The sequence below is a fragment of the Petaurus breviceps genome, unplaced genomic scaffold (genome assembly GCF_028583685.1).
Source record: "Petaurus breviceps papuanus isolate PSGF00001 unplaced genomic scaffold, PetGlider_PUasm1.0 189, whole genome shotgun sequence".
NCBI lineage: Eukaryota > Metazoa > Chordata > Mammalia > Diprotodontia > Petauridae > Petaurus > Petaurus breviceps.
The window spans coordinates 26,470,615-26,489,066 of NW_027185809.1; the positions used below are offsets into that span (position 1 = coordinate 26,470,615).

Genomic DNA, 18,452 nt, shown 5'->3' on the forward strand with positions numbered 1-18,452 from the left:
ATCAAATGTCAGGAATATCAGAGCTTTCATTATTAGGAGCTGGAATCCTTGAGTTGCTGATGTTTTGGCAAATTTTCTTGTACTTTGTTGTCCCTTTGTTTCTTAGCTGACAACTGGAGTTAATAATATTGTTTTGACTTTATTTGGTGTATAAGAAATCAGATGAAAAATCAGTTGTGTCTGCTATAAATCAAGCATTGGGTTAGGCCCTGGGGAGGTAAAAACAACATTTCAATCGTCTCTGCCCTCCTGAAACTTAAATTTTAATGGAGGAGTGGTTGCTGAGGAAGGAAGTTTTGGTCTACAGTATCATAGAAATGGTGAATGAAGCCAGAGGACCCTTTCTAAAAGCAGTGGTGGTACTGATTTGATTATTGTTCTCAGAGAAGAAAGGAGAGGGTAGGGGAGGGAGAATATTATTTGTGCAACGTTAGGGCTGATGGCAAAGTTTCTTGGGGGAATGGAGTTTGAAGCTTGGTCCTGGGCCAGCCAGAGGGTGTTAAGTAAGTTTCATTCACATGCGTACTCACCAGTGAGGACAAGTGAATTCCATGACAGAGTTGCAAAGCTGACTATTTTTTCAGAATGGTAAGGGTGATCTTTGACTATCTGGTCTCCAGGGAACTGTTTCCAGGTGGTGAAAAAGTGAGCCATGTTAGGGAAGATGGCAAAATATTTGGGGTAAATGATTGAATGTTCATGAATATTATTTTGTTTTCACAAAATTCTTCCAAGGTAGGAATTAAAAGATAAAACATTCCTGTTTTATAGATAAAAAAGGTATAGCACAAATTAGTTAAATGACTTGCCCAAGGCCATACAATATGGATAAAACAAAGACTTGGTACTGTGTCTTTTACCTTCTAATTCTGTATCTTTTTCATTAGTCTGTGGCTGATATGTAGTGGAAATGTAATATAGTAAAATTTATAAAACTGTTTCAGTACCCTATTGTATTTATTACTGAGAGCACTCACTAAAATCCCTCAATTTGTACAATTAGAACACTATTATCAGTTATATGTAAATTTTAAATTGCATGGGTGCTATTGCCAAGTTCTTCCAAATGTGTCTTCCTGTTAGGAGGCACCATGGTACTGTGGAAACATCTCTGTCCCTAGACTCAGGAGACTGGGGTTCAAACGTTGCCTCTTACTACCTTTGTAAACTCCTACGACCTAATTGCTTATGTGACTTACCTCCTAAGGCTTCTAGCCTCTGTGATCTTAGGAGAATTACTTAACGTCCTTGGCCCTCAGTTTGTTCATCTGTAAAATGAAGGTGTTGAGCTAATTGGCCTTTTGATGTCCTCTAGCTCCTATTTGTAATCCTATAATGTAATTAGCATTTAAGATTTGATAGTCTTAACAAAAGTTTCCAACCTTTATGATCTATAGCAGCTTGTCATTGAATTTTTTTGATACTCTTTGTTCTAGAAATTCAGAAATCTTAAGAGGTCACCTCATCCAGCCTGTATCAGAACAAAAATAACTTTTATAATAGCCCCCAAAGTGTTCACTTATCCTTTAAAAAAATAAACAAACCCAAGCTTCTTGAAATGGAGAATTTAATACTTTTTGAGGTAGCCTATTTGAATAGCTTTGATTTTTAGATATTTTTTCTTTGCATTTAACTGAAATGTTTGTCTGTAACTTTTACCCCCTTGTTTTTAGGTTTTCTCCCTGGGGCCAAGAAAAATAACTGCAATTGCTTTTTTAAAATGAGAAATCCCTTCAAATATTTTAAAAATTATCGTGTCTTTTCTCCTTCTTTTCCCCCATACCTTGCCATTTCCCCAAGTTTTCTCTTCTCCTCATCATACATCCCTGGTTCTTTTACTCTTAGGGCATGAAATCCAGACCTTTTACCATCCTGGTTAATCTCTGGACACTATGCAGTTTGTCATTTTCTTTCTTTCTTTCTTTCTTTCTTTTTTTTTTTTTTTTAAGCAATCAAGGTTAAGTAACTTGCTCAAGGTTACACGGCCAGTTATTTCTGGGTGTGGTGCTAAGTATCTGAGCCTGGATTTGATCCCCAGGTCTTCCCGACACTGGAGCCGGTGCTCTTGCTCGCTGGCCACCCCCATTTTCTTTCTTAAAAGAGTACCAAAAACTCTATATGGTATTCTAGATGTGGTCTGACATAAGGTCTCAGAATAGTAGTCCTCTCTTGTTTGGGACACTTTGTCTCTTTATTGAGCTAACAGTTTGCTAAGACCTCTAGAACTTTTTCAGGTGAACTGTTGTCTAGTCATACCTCCTTGTCTTTTCCTCGTGCAGTTGATTTTTTTAAACTCAAGGCCTGTAACCAGCTCATATTTTCCTTTGAAGTTTTTGATGTGGGAGTTCTGACTTCCCTGTCTTCCTCCTGTTCCATGCTGTGCTCCTTTTTGTCCCCAAAATAGGAGTGTAATGTTGGAATCCTCTGTCTGCTTTGTTTCCTTTGCCTGGTCATGTCTCCCTTCAGTCACTTGACCCCTGGGCTTTTTGCCACAGTAGAACTTTGCCACTAGACAGGGGAGCTTTCGTCCCAAACGCTAGGGTTTTCTCAGATGCCAGAGGTATTAGGTGGGTGCGCTCTCTGAGGTCTCCACATGCTCTGGCAAGCTGGACACACACCCCAGGACCTCCACCCTAGACTGCAATCCAGATCCAAGAAGGTTAAAGCAAGAGCAATTACCCCTCAGATTGGTGCTTGGTCCCCCTACACTCTGCAGGCCAGGAGCTGAAGCTGCCATGTGGCACTGGCTGGCTGTGCCGGCGTCTCAGCCCCCACTTACTGGGGTCCCAAAGTCCAGACTGCACTGAACTCTCACTTTGTCCTTCGCTTCTTTGTGTTGATAATTCTGGAAAAGGCCGCAGCTGCTGCTGATCTGGAGTCCCTCTGGTCAGGGGCTGGTCAGGCCCGCCCTGGGGCTAAGCCTTGGTGTGGGGCTGGGCTCGGCTCCCAGAGCACTGCACTGGCTGATTCCTACCGACCTGCTGGGCTGTCCTCCGCAGGAAGTAAGCTTCTCTGTATAATTTTGTGGGTACTGCAGCTCCAAAGTTTGTTCAGAGTCCCCTTTTTACATGGATTGGGGAAGGTGTAAGCCAGAGCCGCAGGGAGGTCCTACTTCTACTCTGTCATCTTGACTCCGCCCCCAGTTTTACTGAGTTTTATAACATTTTCTGAAATTGATCTTTTTTTATGGTTTGGAAATTTTGTTTTTGTTCTAACTACTAAAAATAAAATCCCTTTATTGTTTTTTTCCTTAGAGGCAGCCTATGGTGCAATGATAAGAGTGTTCAGGAATTTGGACTTGAGTTCAAATACAGCTTGAGATACATGCTAGCTCTGGGACCCTGGGCAAATTACTTAATCTCTGTTGCCTCATTTTCCTCAACTGTCAAATGAGGATAATAACAGCTTTGTAGAGTTGTTGTGAGGATCAAATGAGATAATATTTGTAAAACACTTAACACTGCGTCTGGTACATAGTAGTAGATGCTATACAAATGATTATTCCCTTGCAACTATTATTTTCTTCCTTTAAACACACACAAGAGTGGCTGCTATTAAGAAATAATTATTAAGTGAGGGAATATAAAGATTTGTAGGATACAGATTTCCTTCTGACTTTAGGATTTGGAATGGTATTTGGTTAATCTGAATGAAAACTTTTCTCAACCAAAGTGAAGGGGCTTTATTTTACTCCTTCTCTGAATTTTCTGTTAACTGTAAGGAAAAGATTGACCACTATATCATAACATCAGAAATAAAATAACTTAAACTGATTTGTAGCATTCAGTAAACTTGATGAAAAAGATTTGGAATACATAATTCAGAGTTTGAGGATTAACTTTTTTCTGTGTCCATTAGGAATACAATTTACCTGGAAAAGTTAGGAAAAGACTTACCTGGTTTTAGGATTGACAAAATCCTGAATGCATTAACAAGGGGTAGCCTCTAATGTCTAGCTTTTGAATTATTTTTTTTAAACTGTAATAACTTTAAATTTAAATAAGATGGTTTAGGTTTAGACCCATCTGAAAGCAGGGAAATGGATTAAATGGTCTTTCAAGACAAGTTCTACCTTGATTCTTTCTACAAGTGCCAGGAGAATGTCATACTGATAAAAAAAGGGCTGGGCTTTCTTTGGAGTAAGAAGACCTGACTGTTCTCACATACTGACTATGCCTTTGGCTACATAACTTTGTGAGCTTGGCCAAGGCATTTAACCTTTCTTGGCTTCAATTTCTTTAGTAAAATGGAAGTAGTTCCTAGTTGACCTTTAAATTGATTGTCCTATAATTATTTTGTGATTTTAAAAGGAATATTGAAAAAAATGGAGCTTTTTCAGAAATGGATGAATAGGATAGGGAGTGGACTTGGGACCTTGCAAATGAGTCTTGGTTGAAGTAACTAGGTGTGTTAGGGAAAGGGCACACACAACATCATAATTGTCAGTTATTTTAAAGGCTACGATGCTGAGGAGGGGTTGGATTTGTTTTTGTCCTAGGTTGTTGTTGTTGAGTCTTTTAAGTCGTGTCCAATTCTTCCTGACCCCATTTGGGGTTTTCTCGGCAAAGATACTGGAGTGGTTTGCCATTTCCTTTTCCAACTCATTTTATAGATGAAGAAACTGAGACAAACAGGGTTTAGTGACTTGCCCAGGGTCACACATAGGTGTTGGGGGCCAGATTTGAACTCAGGAAGATGAGTCTTCCTGACTTGAGGCTTAGCACTCTATTCACTGTGTCACCTAGCTGCCTAGGTAAAGCTAATATTAAAACTGCCTTAGAGTGAACTGGAGGTGAGAAAAGGTAGTGAGTTCCCAGTCACTGGAGGTGTTTTAAATAAATATTTTTTTTCCCACAAGACCTTTGACTAGCTGGAAAAACTATTGTAGTTGGAACTTAATGTCATGGAATATTATTATGTAATGAAAAATTATGAATTTGAAGAATTCAGGTAAATGTGGGAAGATCTTAATGAAGCGATAAAGAGCAAAATAAGCTGACCTAGGAGATCCATATATACAATGACTGCTAAAATGTAGATGAAAGGATCAATTTCTAAAATAAGTTAAAGTTTGAGTACTGGAAAAACCAGTGAAAATCTGGAAGAGACAGTGAATGAAACTGTTATAGTACATAGGTGACAGACTTCCAGTTACCTTTATTTATTTAAACTTTCAGTGCAGAAAAAGTACTGGTCAGCATTGGTAGAGGGAATTTTCCTCATTTAGAAATTCCCTATGTCAGTGAAATCATAGATCTAGGCCCCCTACTATTCAAACTCATTTAGTTTTAGCTAATCTGAATTTTATATTAGCTAAATCTATACCATTTTCTTAGTTATATATTAGAATCAAACCTGTTAAATTTTAATGTGATTTTAAAAAATATATTTAGCATGTTGGGTACAATTATAGATCCAGATTAATCCCTCACTACCACCTCCCCCACTTCCCCAAATGTTGCCATGTATGCTCACGTTGCCTTAGTCCAATTTCAGTTATGGTGGATTAGTAGTAAAATGTTTTCTCTTTTATAATTTTTAAAATGTCTGTAGTCTTGCATGGAGTAAGTTGATGAAAATTATTCTGATTTTTAGTATATATAGGTCATATTCATGTGTCTTATATGAATAATTATTTAGATAAGATCTAGACTTCTGATATATGTTATAAAGTCTTATTAGTAATAGTCTGACTTCATTTTAACTTTATGGAAGATGAAAATGATACATTCATTATATTCTCTTTTGTTCCTTATGAATCTGAGAAGAGTCCAGCTTGTGTCAAATATGGTGACAAATAGAAGCTGTAATTAGTTATTTATCTTTCCCTTTTCCCCCTGTATTAAATAGCAGGACTATCTCATTCATGGCCCTTTATATGTACTGCTCAGGTATTGTTAGACATATTTTCCCATTTCTAATTATTTCTCAGTTGATTTGTAAAATGGCCTTAATCTTTCAGAAGAATTCTGCATTAGTCTTAATGAATTATGTTTATTCTTTCACTGAAAGTCTGCTAAACTCTTTCCAAGTCAGTTAGTTAAGCATATAGATGGGATTCTTGTCCATTCTATCCATGGAATGGTTTCTTTGTATAGCTATGAATTAGGAATCAAGGCTATACATAGTGGGTGGCTGGCAGCTTTGAACTACTTAAGAAATTGCTTATACTTGGTTTAGTATACATTATGAATTCCTTCCATTGTTAAGCATTAGAAAGCAGATAACAGATTTATGTTAACCTTTCCAAATATGTGTTTGAAACAGATTTGGCAGCTGATCGGAAGCTTTTCCATCCAGTCTCCAATGACTCCTTCATCTCCATCCAGCCTTCATTATCTTCTTGCGGACAGGACTTACCAAGGGACTTCAGTGACAAAGCGAGCTCCCCAAACCACCACTACCATGTGGATCAGTCTCTGTCTAATGCCTGTGACACAGAAGTGGCTTCTCTTGTTCCATTGCATTCGCACTCTTACAGGAAAGACCACCGGCCTCGAGGTGTTCCAAGAACTTCTAGCTCTGCTGTAGCTTTTCCAGATACATCTCTAAATGACTTCCCCCTCTATCAGCAAAGACGGGGTCTGGATCCAGTCAGTGAGTTGGAAGCTTCTAAACCTCATTCAGGATCCAAAGAATCTTTAGGAGAAAATTCTTGCCTCTCTGGGGATTTTCAGCTTGTTGGTGAGGTGAAAAGCTGCAGTCCACAGCCCCCTGCAAAAAGTGGAAAGAATAAGTCTTTGAAAGCAGACAAAAGCGTCGATAGCCTAAGAAGCCTGAGCACAAGGAGTAGTGGCTCAACCGAAAGCTATTGCAGTGGGACTGATCGGGACACTAACAGTACCATCAGCAGCTACAAGAGTGAACAGACTAGTTCAACTCACATAGAAAGTATCTTATCAGAGCATGAAGACTCTCCTAGAGGAGGGAAAAAAAATGGTAAGAAAAAAGAGGTCTTTGTTAACCAAGAGGAAGATAGTAGCTATACCAGTGATAAAAGGACTAGCAGTGAAATGACTGCTTTGGAATTGAGTACGAATAGTGGTGTGCAGGAAGTCACAGATTCTAATGCCTTAGATGATGTGCATAGTCAGAAGGGTCTTAGTACCTCTGCATCAGAAGAAGCGAATAAAAATCCTCATGCAAATGAATTTACTACACAAGCAGACAAGACTATTGGGAAAACTGACAAAAGAGAGGAGCAGAGTGATAAGTCAACTGTTTCAGTTGACTCAAGAATTTGTAAGGATGTTAGTGGAAAACAAAAGGAAGGGGATGTGCGCCCTAAGTCTTCGAGCTTAATCCACCGCACAGCCTCTGCTCACAAGTCAGGCAGGAGACGGACAGGAAAAAAGAGGGCTAGCAGTTTTGACTCAAGTCGTCACAGGGAATATGTTTCTTTTCGAGGCATATCTGCTACCAAACCTCACAGTGCTATATTTTGTCACGATGAAGACTCAAGTGATCAAAGTGACTTGAGCAGGACGTCAAGCATGCAGTCAGCCCATCAGTTCAGCAGTGATAGCTCTTCTAGTACCACCTCCCATTCGTGTCAGTCTCCTGAAGGAAAGTACAGTGCTTTAAAGACCAAATACATTAATAGAGAAAGAAGTGCTGATTCTGAACATACACACAAGGCTCATATGGGGCCTGAAGGAACTAGCAAAAAGCGGTCGTCACGCCGGACTAATAGCTCCAATAGTGCCAAGGGTCGTGCCCGAGTGTTGAGCCTGGACAGTGGGACTGTAGCATGTTTAAATGATGCAAATAGGCTGATGGCACCAGGGAGCATAAAACCATTAACTACTTCAAAATCAGACCTTGAGGCCAAAGAAGGAGAAGTGCTAGATGAACTATCTTTATTGGGAAGGGCTTCACAGTTAGAATCAGTCACTCGATCTAGGAATAGTTTGCCAAGCCAGGTTACTTTTCCCGAAGGGGAAGAGCAAGATGCAACAAGTAGAGGTAAGTAACCAAGCTACAAGAAGAAGATTTTGCCAAGTGAAACTACTGCAGTGTATTACTTAGTAGTATTGCTTCATGTTATATTTCTCTGTATTCTTGTGCATTTAGATAACTAAATATGGAGTTTGGCCATAGAGTTGGTCATATGCCATATGCAGCATTTGTTACAGACATAAGCAACAAACTGCTTTTGTAATTATTTAATGAAAATAATTTTGAATCCATTATTGATGGCACTCTTTTCCTAGCCAATGGTAATGATTTATTAACATTTCATTATTGTGACAGACTAGCCTTTTCTTTGTATAAAGTAAAGATGATTCATTCAGGCATTTGGGCACTTATTATTATAATGCAGTACTATAATGCACCAAATATTTCAAAATTCCGCTTTTGTAGCATGTCATGTTATCTAGAATTTTGTTAAAATTGTTTTATCTGACCCTAGTTACTTGAAGACGTGGCTCATGTTTGCAATTTCTACATTTCTTTGGTTAATTTGTTTTCAGCTAAGTATGCATAATTTTTCTGTAGCAACATTTTATAAACAATAGAATTAAATTTTAAAAATTTTGTATTGGGAGTTTGCTTTTTAATTATAAAGTACTGAATTTTTTGTCAAAAGCAGTAACCATGTTTTTTGCTGTCATATTTTAGTTGAAAGAGCAACTCTAGTTAACTCCCTGCTAAAGCTAAATTTTGTTACAAACTCATGCTATACAGAAAAAAGTGAACAATTTTTCCTTCTATCAAGTGGTCTTGTACTTTGTCAATAATAATAGTAACTGACATTTGCACAGTATTTTAAAGTAGGCGAAGCATTTACATTTTTGTATGAACTTTGTGAGGTAGGTATTATAGCTTCATTATTAGACTTTTACAGTCTGTATTTGTTTTCCTAGAGTATCTTGTTTGTTTTTTCAGGCCCTATGGAAATAGGGTCATGAAAGTGTGAGTTAAGGCTTTGGACTTTAACCTGTTTTTATGCGATTTAAGCTTTACTACTTTTTAGTTTTGAGTTTGAGTGTATGTAAAAAAATTTTTTTTTTAATTTTAAGCATGTGTTGCATATACAAACATCTTAAAACATAGTTATCATCCAATTGCTTTTTCTTTCAAACAGTTTGTTGAGTGAAAACTACATTAATTAGCCTATTTTGTGGCAAGCACTGTCTTTTATGGTAGGTTCTGCAAAATATAGAAATTTCCTGATAGAAATATTTCAAAAGAACATGATTTCACATTCCAGAGAACTGTTATTGTTGTCAGCATGACTTCTGCCAATGCAAACTGTTTCACAGTTGCTTTGGTCAAAAACTGTCACTTCTCATGATTGTTTCTTTGAACTCAGCTAGATTGACTGCTGAATGGAGAGAGCAAACTTGTGTGTGTGTGTGTGTGTGTGTGTGTGTGTGTGTGTGTGTCTGTGTTTCTTGGCTACTTTCCTCACTCAGAGCCTTCTCTGTTTGGTATAGAATCTGCTAGAACTTGTGAGTTACTGCTGTGATGAATCAGGGAAAGACCCTAGTGGAGGAATGGGAATATTAAGCTATGGTGTTTATAGCACCCTATCAAATGAGTCTTCTGAGAACTAAAAATAGGAGAAATGATTATTATCCATAATGCTGACAAAATAGTTAAAATCACTTGGGTCTTCATTAATGTGGATAAAAAAATATTTAATTGGTAGAGCTAAAATACTTTTTGTGGCTTCTAACACAAACTATTTCAAACTATATATTTGTGATATACAAGACTAGTTGAGTTTTGAAATTCATGTATAGTTTTTGCTGTTAAAATAAGTATATCTGGAAAAATGCTAAAAAGCTGCAAAATAGTGTCCTTGTATCTTCATGCTTAGATGTTTTTTACTTCATATGGGGGGAATAAATTACCTTATTTTGAGAGAACTTCAAGATGATATATGCTACCAATTCTTCTCTTTTACAAAAATTTATGGATTTTGGTAATGGTCTGGTTTCTAGTTTCTGTTTTACTGTTGGTGTTACTAAAAGTTCTTTGTTTAAAGGATGTAAATAAAAACATAAATAATGTATTGAAACTTTCTAAACTTTGTGTATGAAGTAGCCCATGAGCTGTGTGAATATACTTTAAAAAAAAATAATGTATTTTAGAGGCTATTTGAGTTGTCTTATCCCACTTGTAGTAGATGGTAAATGAGAAAATGAGACTCTTAGGGTTTTGAATTTTATATTTATCCTGTATCAAAAGTTCTGCATTTCATCCTATTTGTTGTTTGTACTTTGATTCTTGTTGTGTACAAAATACACTGAATCTGGTACATAGAAAAGATTTTTGTTTACACTAACATTAATTGTTCTGGGTCTCTCTGGCAAAGTAGGAAATTCCCTGTGGTCAACAACCCTTTCTTGGCAAATACCCATCTTCAGGGTTGTGGAAAATAAGTAATCTTTAGGCTGATGGAAAATGCAGTAAACACATCTCCAAAGTACATAGTTCTTAGAACCATATACTGCACATAATTCATATATTTATTTCAACATTATGACCATGAGAGGTGCAGAAAGTTGCAAAAATTTGTCTTTTTGTTTCATTTGTTGGGAAATGAACAATTTATTTTTAGATTAATTTTTATATTGTATTTAAACTTAGGCAAAATATTTGTTATTTGTATGTTGACCCTTTTACTTACTGGATTAATTTTTAAATGTAAAGAGCAAGTATGAGGGAAAACATGAGATATAACAATTCTTTGTATTAGGAACTTAATCCTAGAAGTCTGTCCTCTGTTATAACTGATCATAGCACCTTACATTTGGCAAAATCCAAGTAATATATGATAGTAAAAAGCATATAGAAAAATACCACTTTACTATTTACAATTCAGTGCATAAACAGCTCATGCTCTGGTAATGTGAAGTATTTTTTCCCTTTCAGTTTTAATCGTATGTTGCATCAGTCGGCTAGAGCTTTAACTGTGCTCAAAGTGTTTGCTTTCTTGAGTACTCATCGTTGATGAACATTCTATTATATTGAGTTGGATTAAATACAATTTTTATCAGTAATTTTATATTACTACTCAAATGCAAAGAAAGCATTTTAAGCATGGCATATCCTAATTAATATGGTTTACAATTTATTTGTATTTCTCCATTTACATGGATAATTCTATTTCTTGGTCATTGATCACAATTTGAGGATAAAAAACAGTGTAAGAATTGTGGTGGTAGACATACTTGTTATAGCTGTTATCTCTCTTTTTTTCAATAGCGATTATCTTTTAAAATTTCTGTCCATTTACTTTTATGTAAATTTTTTGAAAATATGTAAATGGGAGCAGCTAGGTGGCGAAGTGAGTAAAGCGCCTGCCGTGGAGTCAGGAGGACCTGAGTTTGGATCTGGCCTCAGACATTTAACACAAAAAAAACTAGCCATGTGTATCAGCAATGCCATATTCACAATGCCTATGGAGATTACAAATATGCTGATATAATTATCCATTACAAAATACGTCATGCTTGCCATATGGGGAAATAAACTAGAAAATTTATTAAGATACCAAAAGACTGAGTCCCAAAACCAGAAAGTGAAAGCCATCAGAGTAGTTATGATATTGGCACAGGTAGATAAAGTAGAAAGCACCCACATTTTCAAGCCTTTAAAACAGAACAGGCTACCTCAGGCAAAGGTCCTCCTCTCCCCATGCACAGCAACCACCCAGCGTCCTGGAAGCGCGCTCCCAGCAGCTCCGGCCCCTGGCAGTCCTCAGCAGGAGTCCTTAGCAGAAAGTCCTTAGCAGTCCTAACTCAAAAAGGGCTTCGCGCTGCTGCTGCCGCCGCCGTTGCCACCACTGCCAGCCACCGCAGGAACGCTAACTTGGCTTCTGCTTCCTCTTGCTCCGCCCCTTCCTGCTATGTCAGCAAGTCCAACAGGGCATGGAAGATCTTTAAATCCCATAACCCTTACACCATGTAACCTTGGGCAAGTTACTTAACCCTAATTGCCCCCCAAAAGGCCAAAAAAAAAATGTAAATGCCCAGAAACTTGGGTTTAATAGTAGCTTATTTTTTTCATGATTTATTAGTTTCCTTTTTACAAGTAAGCACAGGTAATTTATTTGGTAAGCAGTTTTTAGATCCATAGCATTCTATTATAAAACTGTTTTGAAAGGAAAAGGATAATTTAACCTCATAGGCATGGGAGATATAACTTTATAGCACCATAAGATCATGTATTTAAAGTTGGAAAGGAGCTTCAAAGGTTGCTGTGTCGAACCCCTTCAAGTTTCTTAACTGAATCTAGAGAGATTAAGTAACTTGCTTAGGGTCACACAGGTAATAAATATCTGAGGCAGGGTTTGAACTCTGGTTTTCCTGACTCTTGGTTCATTCAGAACAGTATTCATGATACTTCAAGAAAGTACTTGGACTTGGAATCAGGAAGACCTAAAACTAAATCCCTCTTGACACTAGCTGTGTGACCTTGGACAAATCATTTAACCTCTTCCTCTCTTAACCTTTCCCTCTTCCACACATATCTACTAAGTCAAATATATTGTTGGATTTGCTGGAGACAGGTCAGTTATTATAGTTGGGCTTTAAAAATTTCTGCATTGTTCTTGTGTGTGTCTATGTATATGTTGATGCATATATCAATACATATCTCATTCTTTTGAAATATTTGCAGAGTTCTTTCCTTTGCACTTAAGATTAGGGACATTTTTACCTGTTTCTTTGATTGAATATTACATTTCTGGTTGCTTTTTTTGATAATTTAGTCATTCTAAAATTGTACATAGAACCATAGATTTGGAGCTGATAGGTAATTCAGATGTTTTCTAGTGTATTCTACTTTTCAGGAAACTGAGGACAGAGAAGCTCAAGGTAACAGAGGTTGAAAGTGGAAGATCTGGGACTTGAACCTAGCTCTTTTAACACCAAACTTGGCCTTCTTTCTACTGTACCATGCAGTGGAAAGTCTGATATTCTTTAAGTGACTTAGAACCTCATGTTTTCATTCTTCTTCAAAGTAGTTTCGTGTTTGCTATTCTTTTGATTCATCTTTGATTTTATTTATGCTTTCTGTTTTTGAGTCCTACAGACAGACAGACATGCTCGTGTACACACACACACACACACACACACACACACACACACACACACACACACACACCCTTTTCCTACTGAAATCTCAGAATGTGTGGGGATTGTAGTTTTCCCTGAATTTACTTTTTTCCCCCCTCACATTTATTTCATATTGTAGCTATATAATTTTTAATATTTTTGCAGAATCACAGAATGTTTGACCTGGAAGAGATCTTACAGATTATCCACTCTAATGCCTTCCTTTGATAAATGAGAGAACTAAGCCCCACAGTGGTAAAGTTATGTGGCCAAGGCTATACAATTACCCCATGGGAGAGCTGGAACTCAAACCTAAGTCTTTTGATTCCAAGTATAGAGCTTTTTCTACTATAACATACCATTTTAATACGAATAAAGTACTATCTGTATATAAACTATATAATAATGAAAGATAGTTGTGAATTGCACTGATGTAGTATATTTGAATTTTTCTACTTATATGGAAAAGTTAAGTAGCTAATTGTGAACTAGCTTGCAAGGTATAATATTGATAGCTCCTTGGAGGTTTTTAAGAAAGTGGTTGATATTATTTGTTTATATCAATCAACAAGCATTTATTAGGCCCTCACTATGTGCCAACCCACTGTGCTATGTGCTAGAGATAAATAAAAAGCAATAACAGCTCATTTTCAAAGAGTTTACATGTACATGAATTGTTTTTTTACAAAGACTTCTTGTTAATATGGTGACATGAAGGGTTCTATGTGGACCCGGTTCCCCTAAGGAACACATTAATAATGACTAAAAACTCCAAAAAGAATTTTAAAATGAAAGAAAAACACCACTGATCTTCTCCATCTCATATAGGACAGCACAGAGAGACAAGACTCGAAGTAAAGGCAGCTCTGGATTCTGGTGCTAGAGAGCACAAGAAAACCAACCAACCCCAGCCTGGGGTGGAGAGAAAGGGCTGGCAGAGCCTGGACCTAAAACAAAGGCCTAATTCAAGAAATAAAGCTGTAGGTTTGAGTGAATGGGGAAAAGAACCTTCCTACAATAAAAAAATGCTATGTGTTAAGGGAAACCCAAGATAAAATTCTTGTGGAGGAAAATAACCACAGAGACCTCAGAAAACAGAATGCATTGTTCACAAGGATTATAAGAATGGATAGAGAAATGAAAAACTGAAACAAGAGATGCGAAACTAAAATACTTGTGTTACAGGATGACATAGGCATGGCCTATTTGGAATGACCCTTGACATGAATCCCCCCAAATGTAGCTCCTCAGCCTGGATATGTTAATACCTACTCGCTCTGACTAGGCTCCCTTATTTCAGTCTACTTTCTCACTAGCAGGTCCAGGGTCCTAGAGAACGATCATTACTCCACATTTACTTATAAATCTCTCAGGGTCATAGGGATTACTCTGTTGAGAGAATATATACTCTGTTAAAACTGTTGCTCCTCAGACCCTCCTGATGTGTTTCCATTTATAAAATATGTATACAAAAATGTATGCAATATATATACAAAAATATAATGACATTTACATCTGAAATATGGTTTGCTTATCAATAAAACAAATAACATTATAGATTCTTATATATAAAAATAATATATCCCAAACCTCAAATAAACCTGGATCACAGTAAGGGAAGAAAAACCTTTGTGCTCAGGTGGTACTTGCAACTAAAGACTTCAGACTTATGGCGTCTGGGAACATCTGTGCCACATGAAACCACCTTTATGATTGTTATTTATCTGTTGGTCCTCAGTGTCCTCTAGCTAGGCAAGTCTTTTCTGTATGCCAAGCATTTACAAGCTCTTTCAATTTAAAATTAACCTTGCAAGAAAGTTTGTTTTCTAATATAAATAGGTGCAGAGTTCATCAGGTTGACTGTCTCTGGACTCAGTTGCCCAGCCAGCTGTTCAGTTATTTACATGTTGTGTTGTCCAGTCCAAAAAAAAAAAAGGCTCACTGCTCAGATGGAGTAAGATAAGATAACCCAACCAGTTCTTTTTGTCTAGCAAAGCAGTAGCAGTACTTGTCTTTTCCCTTTCTGCTTTTAAATCAGAGAAGGAAGAAATGGGCAACATGCATTTTTGAGAAAATTAGTCTCTGAAGCTTAAGGGGTCCTGAAAGATAAGAGCTGAAATTATTGTCTTCATTCCTTCAATCAGGACCTACCATCTAAAGCCATCCTGTTATGTGACTACTTGTCATGTTGATGCTTTCTGAACAGCTCCAACAAGGTGCTCTTTGATCCCTGATTTTTCTTCTGTCATTCTTTAGTCCTCAGTCTCAGACTTCTCTCCTATCTTCTCTACATTGTGTCTTTCAGTGGCTTAAAGGTTTCCTGACCCTTAGCTGTTTGAAATTTCCCTCTAAAATTTAGTCCTTTTAAAATCATGTTTCTCTGTCCAAAGCTTGTGTGATTTCTTCTTTTTGGTTCTATCCCCAAGTCATAAAATAGTTACATGCTGATGGGCTGAGGTTCTGTGATGGGTTGGAGCTCTCAAGTTCTGTACATGATTCACATCCCACTCTGTATCCTTGAACTCTTGTTTCTTCATAAATCATGTTTTTTCTAGATTTAAAATAATAAAAGTTCTTTCTCTGTCCCTTTAATCCATAATACTACCCACATACACTCAAGACATCATCCTAAATCATTCATAATGTGATTCTGGTCTTTCTGTTTATGATGAACATTCATTTTTTATCCCAAACTCTTGAAATCCCATCCAAAAGTTGTGATTTTTATACACATATTTTAGTAGTATTTATTATACTAAAATTCTTTCCCTTGCATTTATCATAATATTCATCTGTAATAGTGACCTCATGTCCTTTAATAGTTCTTAAAAATTCTTTCCCTTATATAAAAGTTAATTTTTCTTTATTTATTAAAGCAATCGGGGTTAAGTAACTTGCTCAAGGTTACACGGCCAGGTGTTTCTGGGTGGTTGCTAAGTGTCTGAGCCCGGGATTCAATCTCCAGGTCTATCTCAACACTGGAGCCGGTGCTCTTACTTGCTGTGCTACCTGGCCGCCCCTAAAGTTATTTTTTTCTCACCATTTCATTACTAAACTGTTCCAAATGACCATAAGGGCAAGTACCTTATATTTTCCTCCAATCTGAAAATTAAAATTATAAGGTGATATCATCCTGCCATTTATATAACAAAAAGTCATTTCAGTTAAATCTGACTCTTTATGACCCCCTTTGGGATTTCCTTGGGAAAGAATGCTTGGAATGGTGTGTCGTTTTCTTTTCCAGCACATTTTACAGATGAGGAAACTGGGGTAAACAGTTAAGTTTTTTTGCCCAAAGTCACACAGCTGCTAAGTGTCTGAAACTAGGAACATTAGTCTTTCTGACTAAGCTTGATGTTTTATCCACTGTGCCACATAGCTGCTCAAGTAACACTTTACATAACATTTTTTTCTTAAGCCAGACAAATACGTTAAACAAAAATAGTCATTCTCATTCATAACAGTTATATGTATGCACAACTATATTAGCAGATAGACAACCAACAAGATGTACAAAATTTATGTGTAAAAATTTTATATGCAGATATAACAGTACTTTATTACCAATAAAAATCTCATGAACAAATGTTATAAAGTGTAGTGCAAAAGGTAATTGTATACATTTTTTTTCCCATCACAGAATTAAGTTTGCCTGTGTAAATAATTACTTCTCCATATTTGCCTGGTATATCTTATGTAAGTGCATCAACTAGCTTGATGTTTCTTATACTTTTAACCTTAGTTCTTAAATTTCTTATTTTAGTAGATAGTTCATGCAAGCTATCATATTCCCTCTTGAATTCACTCTCTCTACAGCTAGGATATTAAGGTAAATATAATAATAAATAATAAAAACCCAAATGCCTTTGGGTTTAATCCTCTTCATCTTATGAACTTCTATTTTTGTATGAATGATATACATTTGATTTTACTCCTTTAAGAGTAAAAATTTGTGTACATGAACTCAAATATTTGACTTTTGCATTTTTCAAATAAGTTACATGAATTGGGTGAAACTTTGTGTTGAATATAGATCACATACATCATTAACCATTTTCTAAGCAATGAAATCTGTTTCAGTAGGTCGAAGGTCTTTTTTAACTAAATATTTAAAATCATTATACAGTGCCTTCATGACTATAACACAATATCTACAAGGGAATACCAATTCTTTCCTGATTTCTTTGTGTAATATCAGTTAGTATTTCATATAACTTTCCATTTTGAAACTCCATCTTCTATTATTTTTCTCAGTATGTTCTGTCTAGAGAATGAAACGAGTCTCCAAGAGTCAGTCACTTTTATGTTTATATGTTTATATATGCTTTTATAAACCAGTCACTTTTTTATGATCTCATTGATCATAGGTACAGTAGATTTACTTGATAAAACATTATTGACATATATAGGGAATGTGCCTTTAGAAGACTGTTCTAACCTCAATGCTATACTGAAATTGATTATAATTATCTCTTTCAATATGATGGGTGCCTGTTATTCCTTCATTATACTTTATCATTAAGTCTATTAGAGCATTGGCATATTTCTTTTTTTCTTAGTTAGCTGTGTTTACTAAATTCATAATTAGCTAGTATGCTACCTGTTTTTGGCAAGAAGCATACAGTGCAAAAGTGGACGAAATGTATATTACAGTGTTGTTGTCTGTGCATGCAATTTTACTCCATACTAAACTTTTTAAGTGCTGGCTGTACTAGTCCATGTTAAAACTAAAAATGTTAGTTTATGTTTTGGATACTTAGTTTCACTACCAATAAGTCCTCTTGACTAGTAGTGTCAAAGAAATAGAAATGCATTCCTGTATGATGAATATTAACTTATAAAACCACAGATTAACATGTTCATGTTGTATTTTTATTTTTTTAAACATTTCACAGTTATATTTCAATCAAGTTTGGGTTTTACCCAGGAGTTATACTTTTGTGAGTTTGACACTTCTGCTTTTGACTATCATTTTCTTAATATAAAAGTGTTCCTAAGCCCTGGTATTTGGGTTATCACAGGTTAAAATTGGCATTTGTAATTCAGTTAACCAAATCTTTTAAAGCTTATTCACATTTTCCATCTCAGTTTTCTTTATTTTGCTTCCAACGGGTTAATAATTACACTTTTTGTTCTTTGCAGTCATATATCCAAATGTGAAATTGTTGAGAGACTAAGCAATGGTCCTTCACAAATATGTGGTTATACCCATTTGGTTCTTAGTTACAAAATTGTTAGGATATAGCCGCCTGAGTAGTGCTTATATCCTTTCTAAATCGGTCCTCTCTTCCTGCTAAAATGTTACAGCACCTACATACTTCAAGGAGGCTCTATAAAATGTGTATTTATTAATTGACAGTTACAAACCAACCCTCTCTAATA

At 36.2% G+C, this 18,452-nt stretch overlaps 1 protein-coding gene across 4 annotated transcripts in view; it reads left to right on the forward strand.

The window, feature by feature from the left end:
* The window catches only part of PCNX1 (pecanex 1), a 255,281-nt gene that overhangs the window by 88,804 nt on the left and 148,025 nt on the right, over positions 1–18,452 (forward strand). For 3 of the 4 annotated variants that reach the window (XM_069092078.1, XM_069092079.1, XM_069092080.1), the window contains exon 6: positions 6,268–7,965. The exons of the other annotated variant lie outside the window; for it this stretch is intronic. In XM_069092078.1, the coding sequence (XP_068948179.1) occupies positions 6,268–7,965 (1,698 nt within the window). The remainder of the gene's footprint in view (positions 1–6,267; positions 7,966–18,452) is intronic. 4 annotated transcript variants of the gene reach the window in all.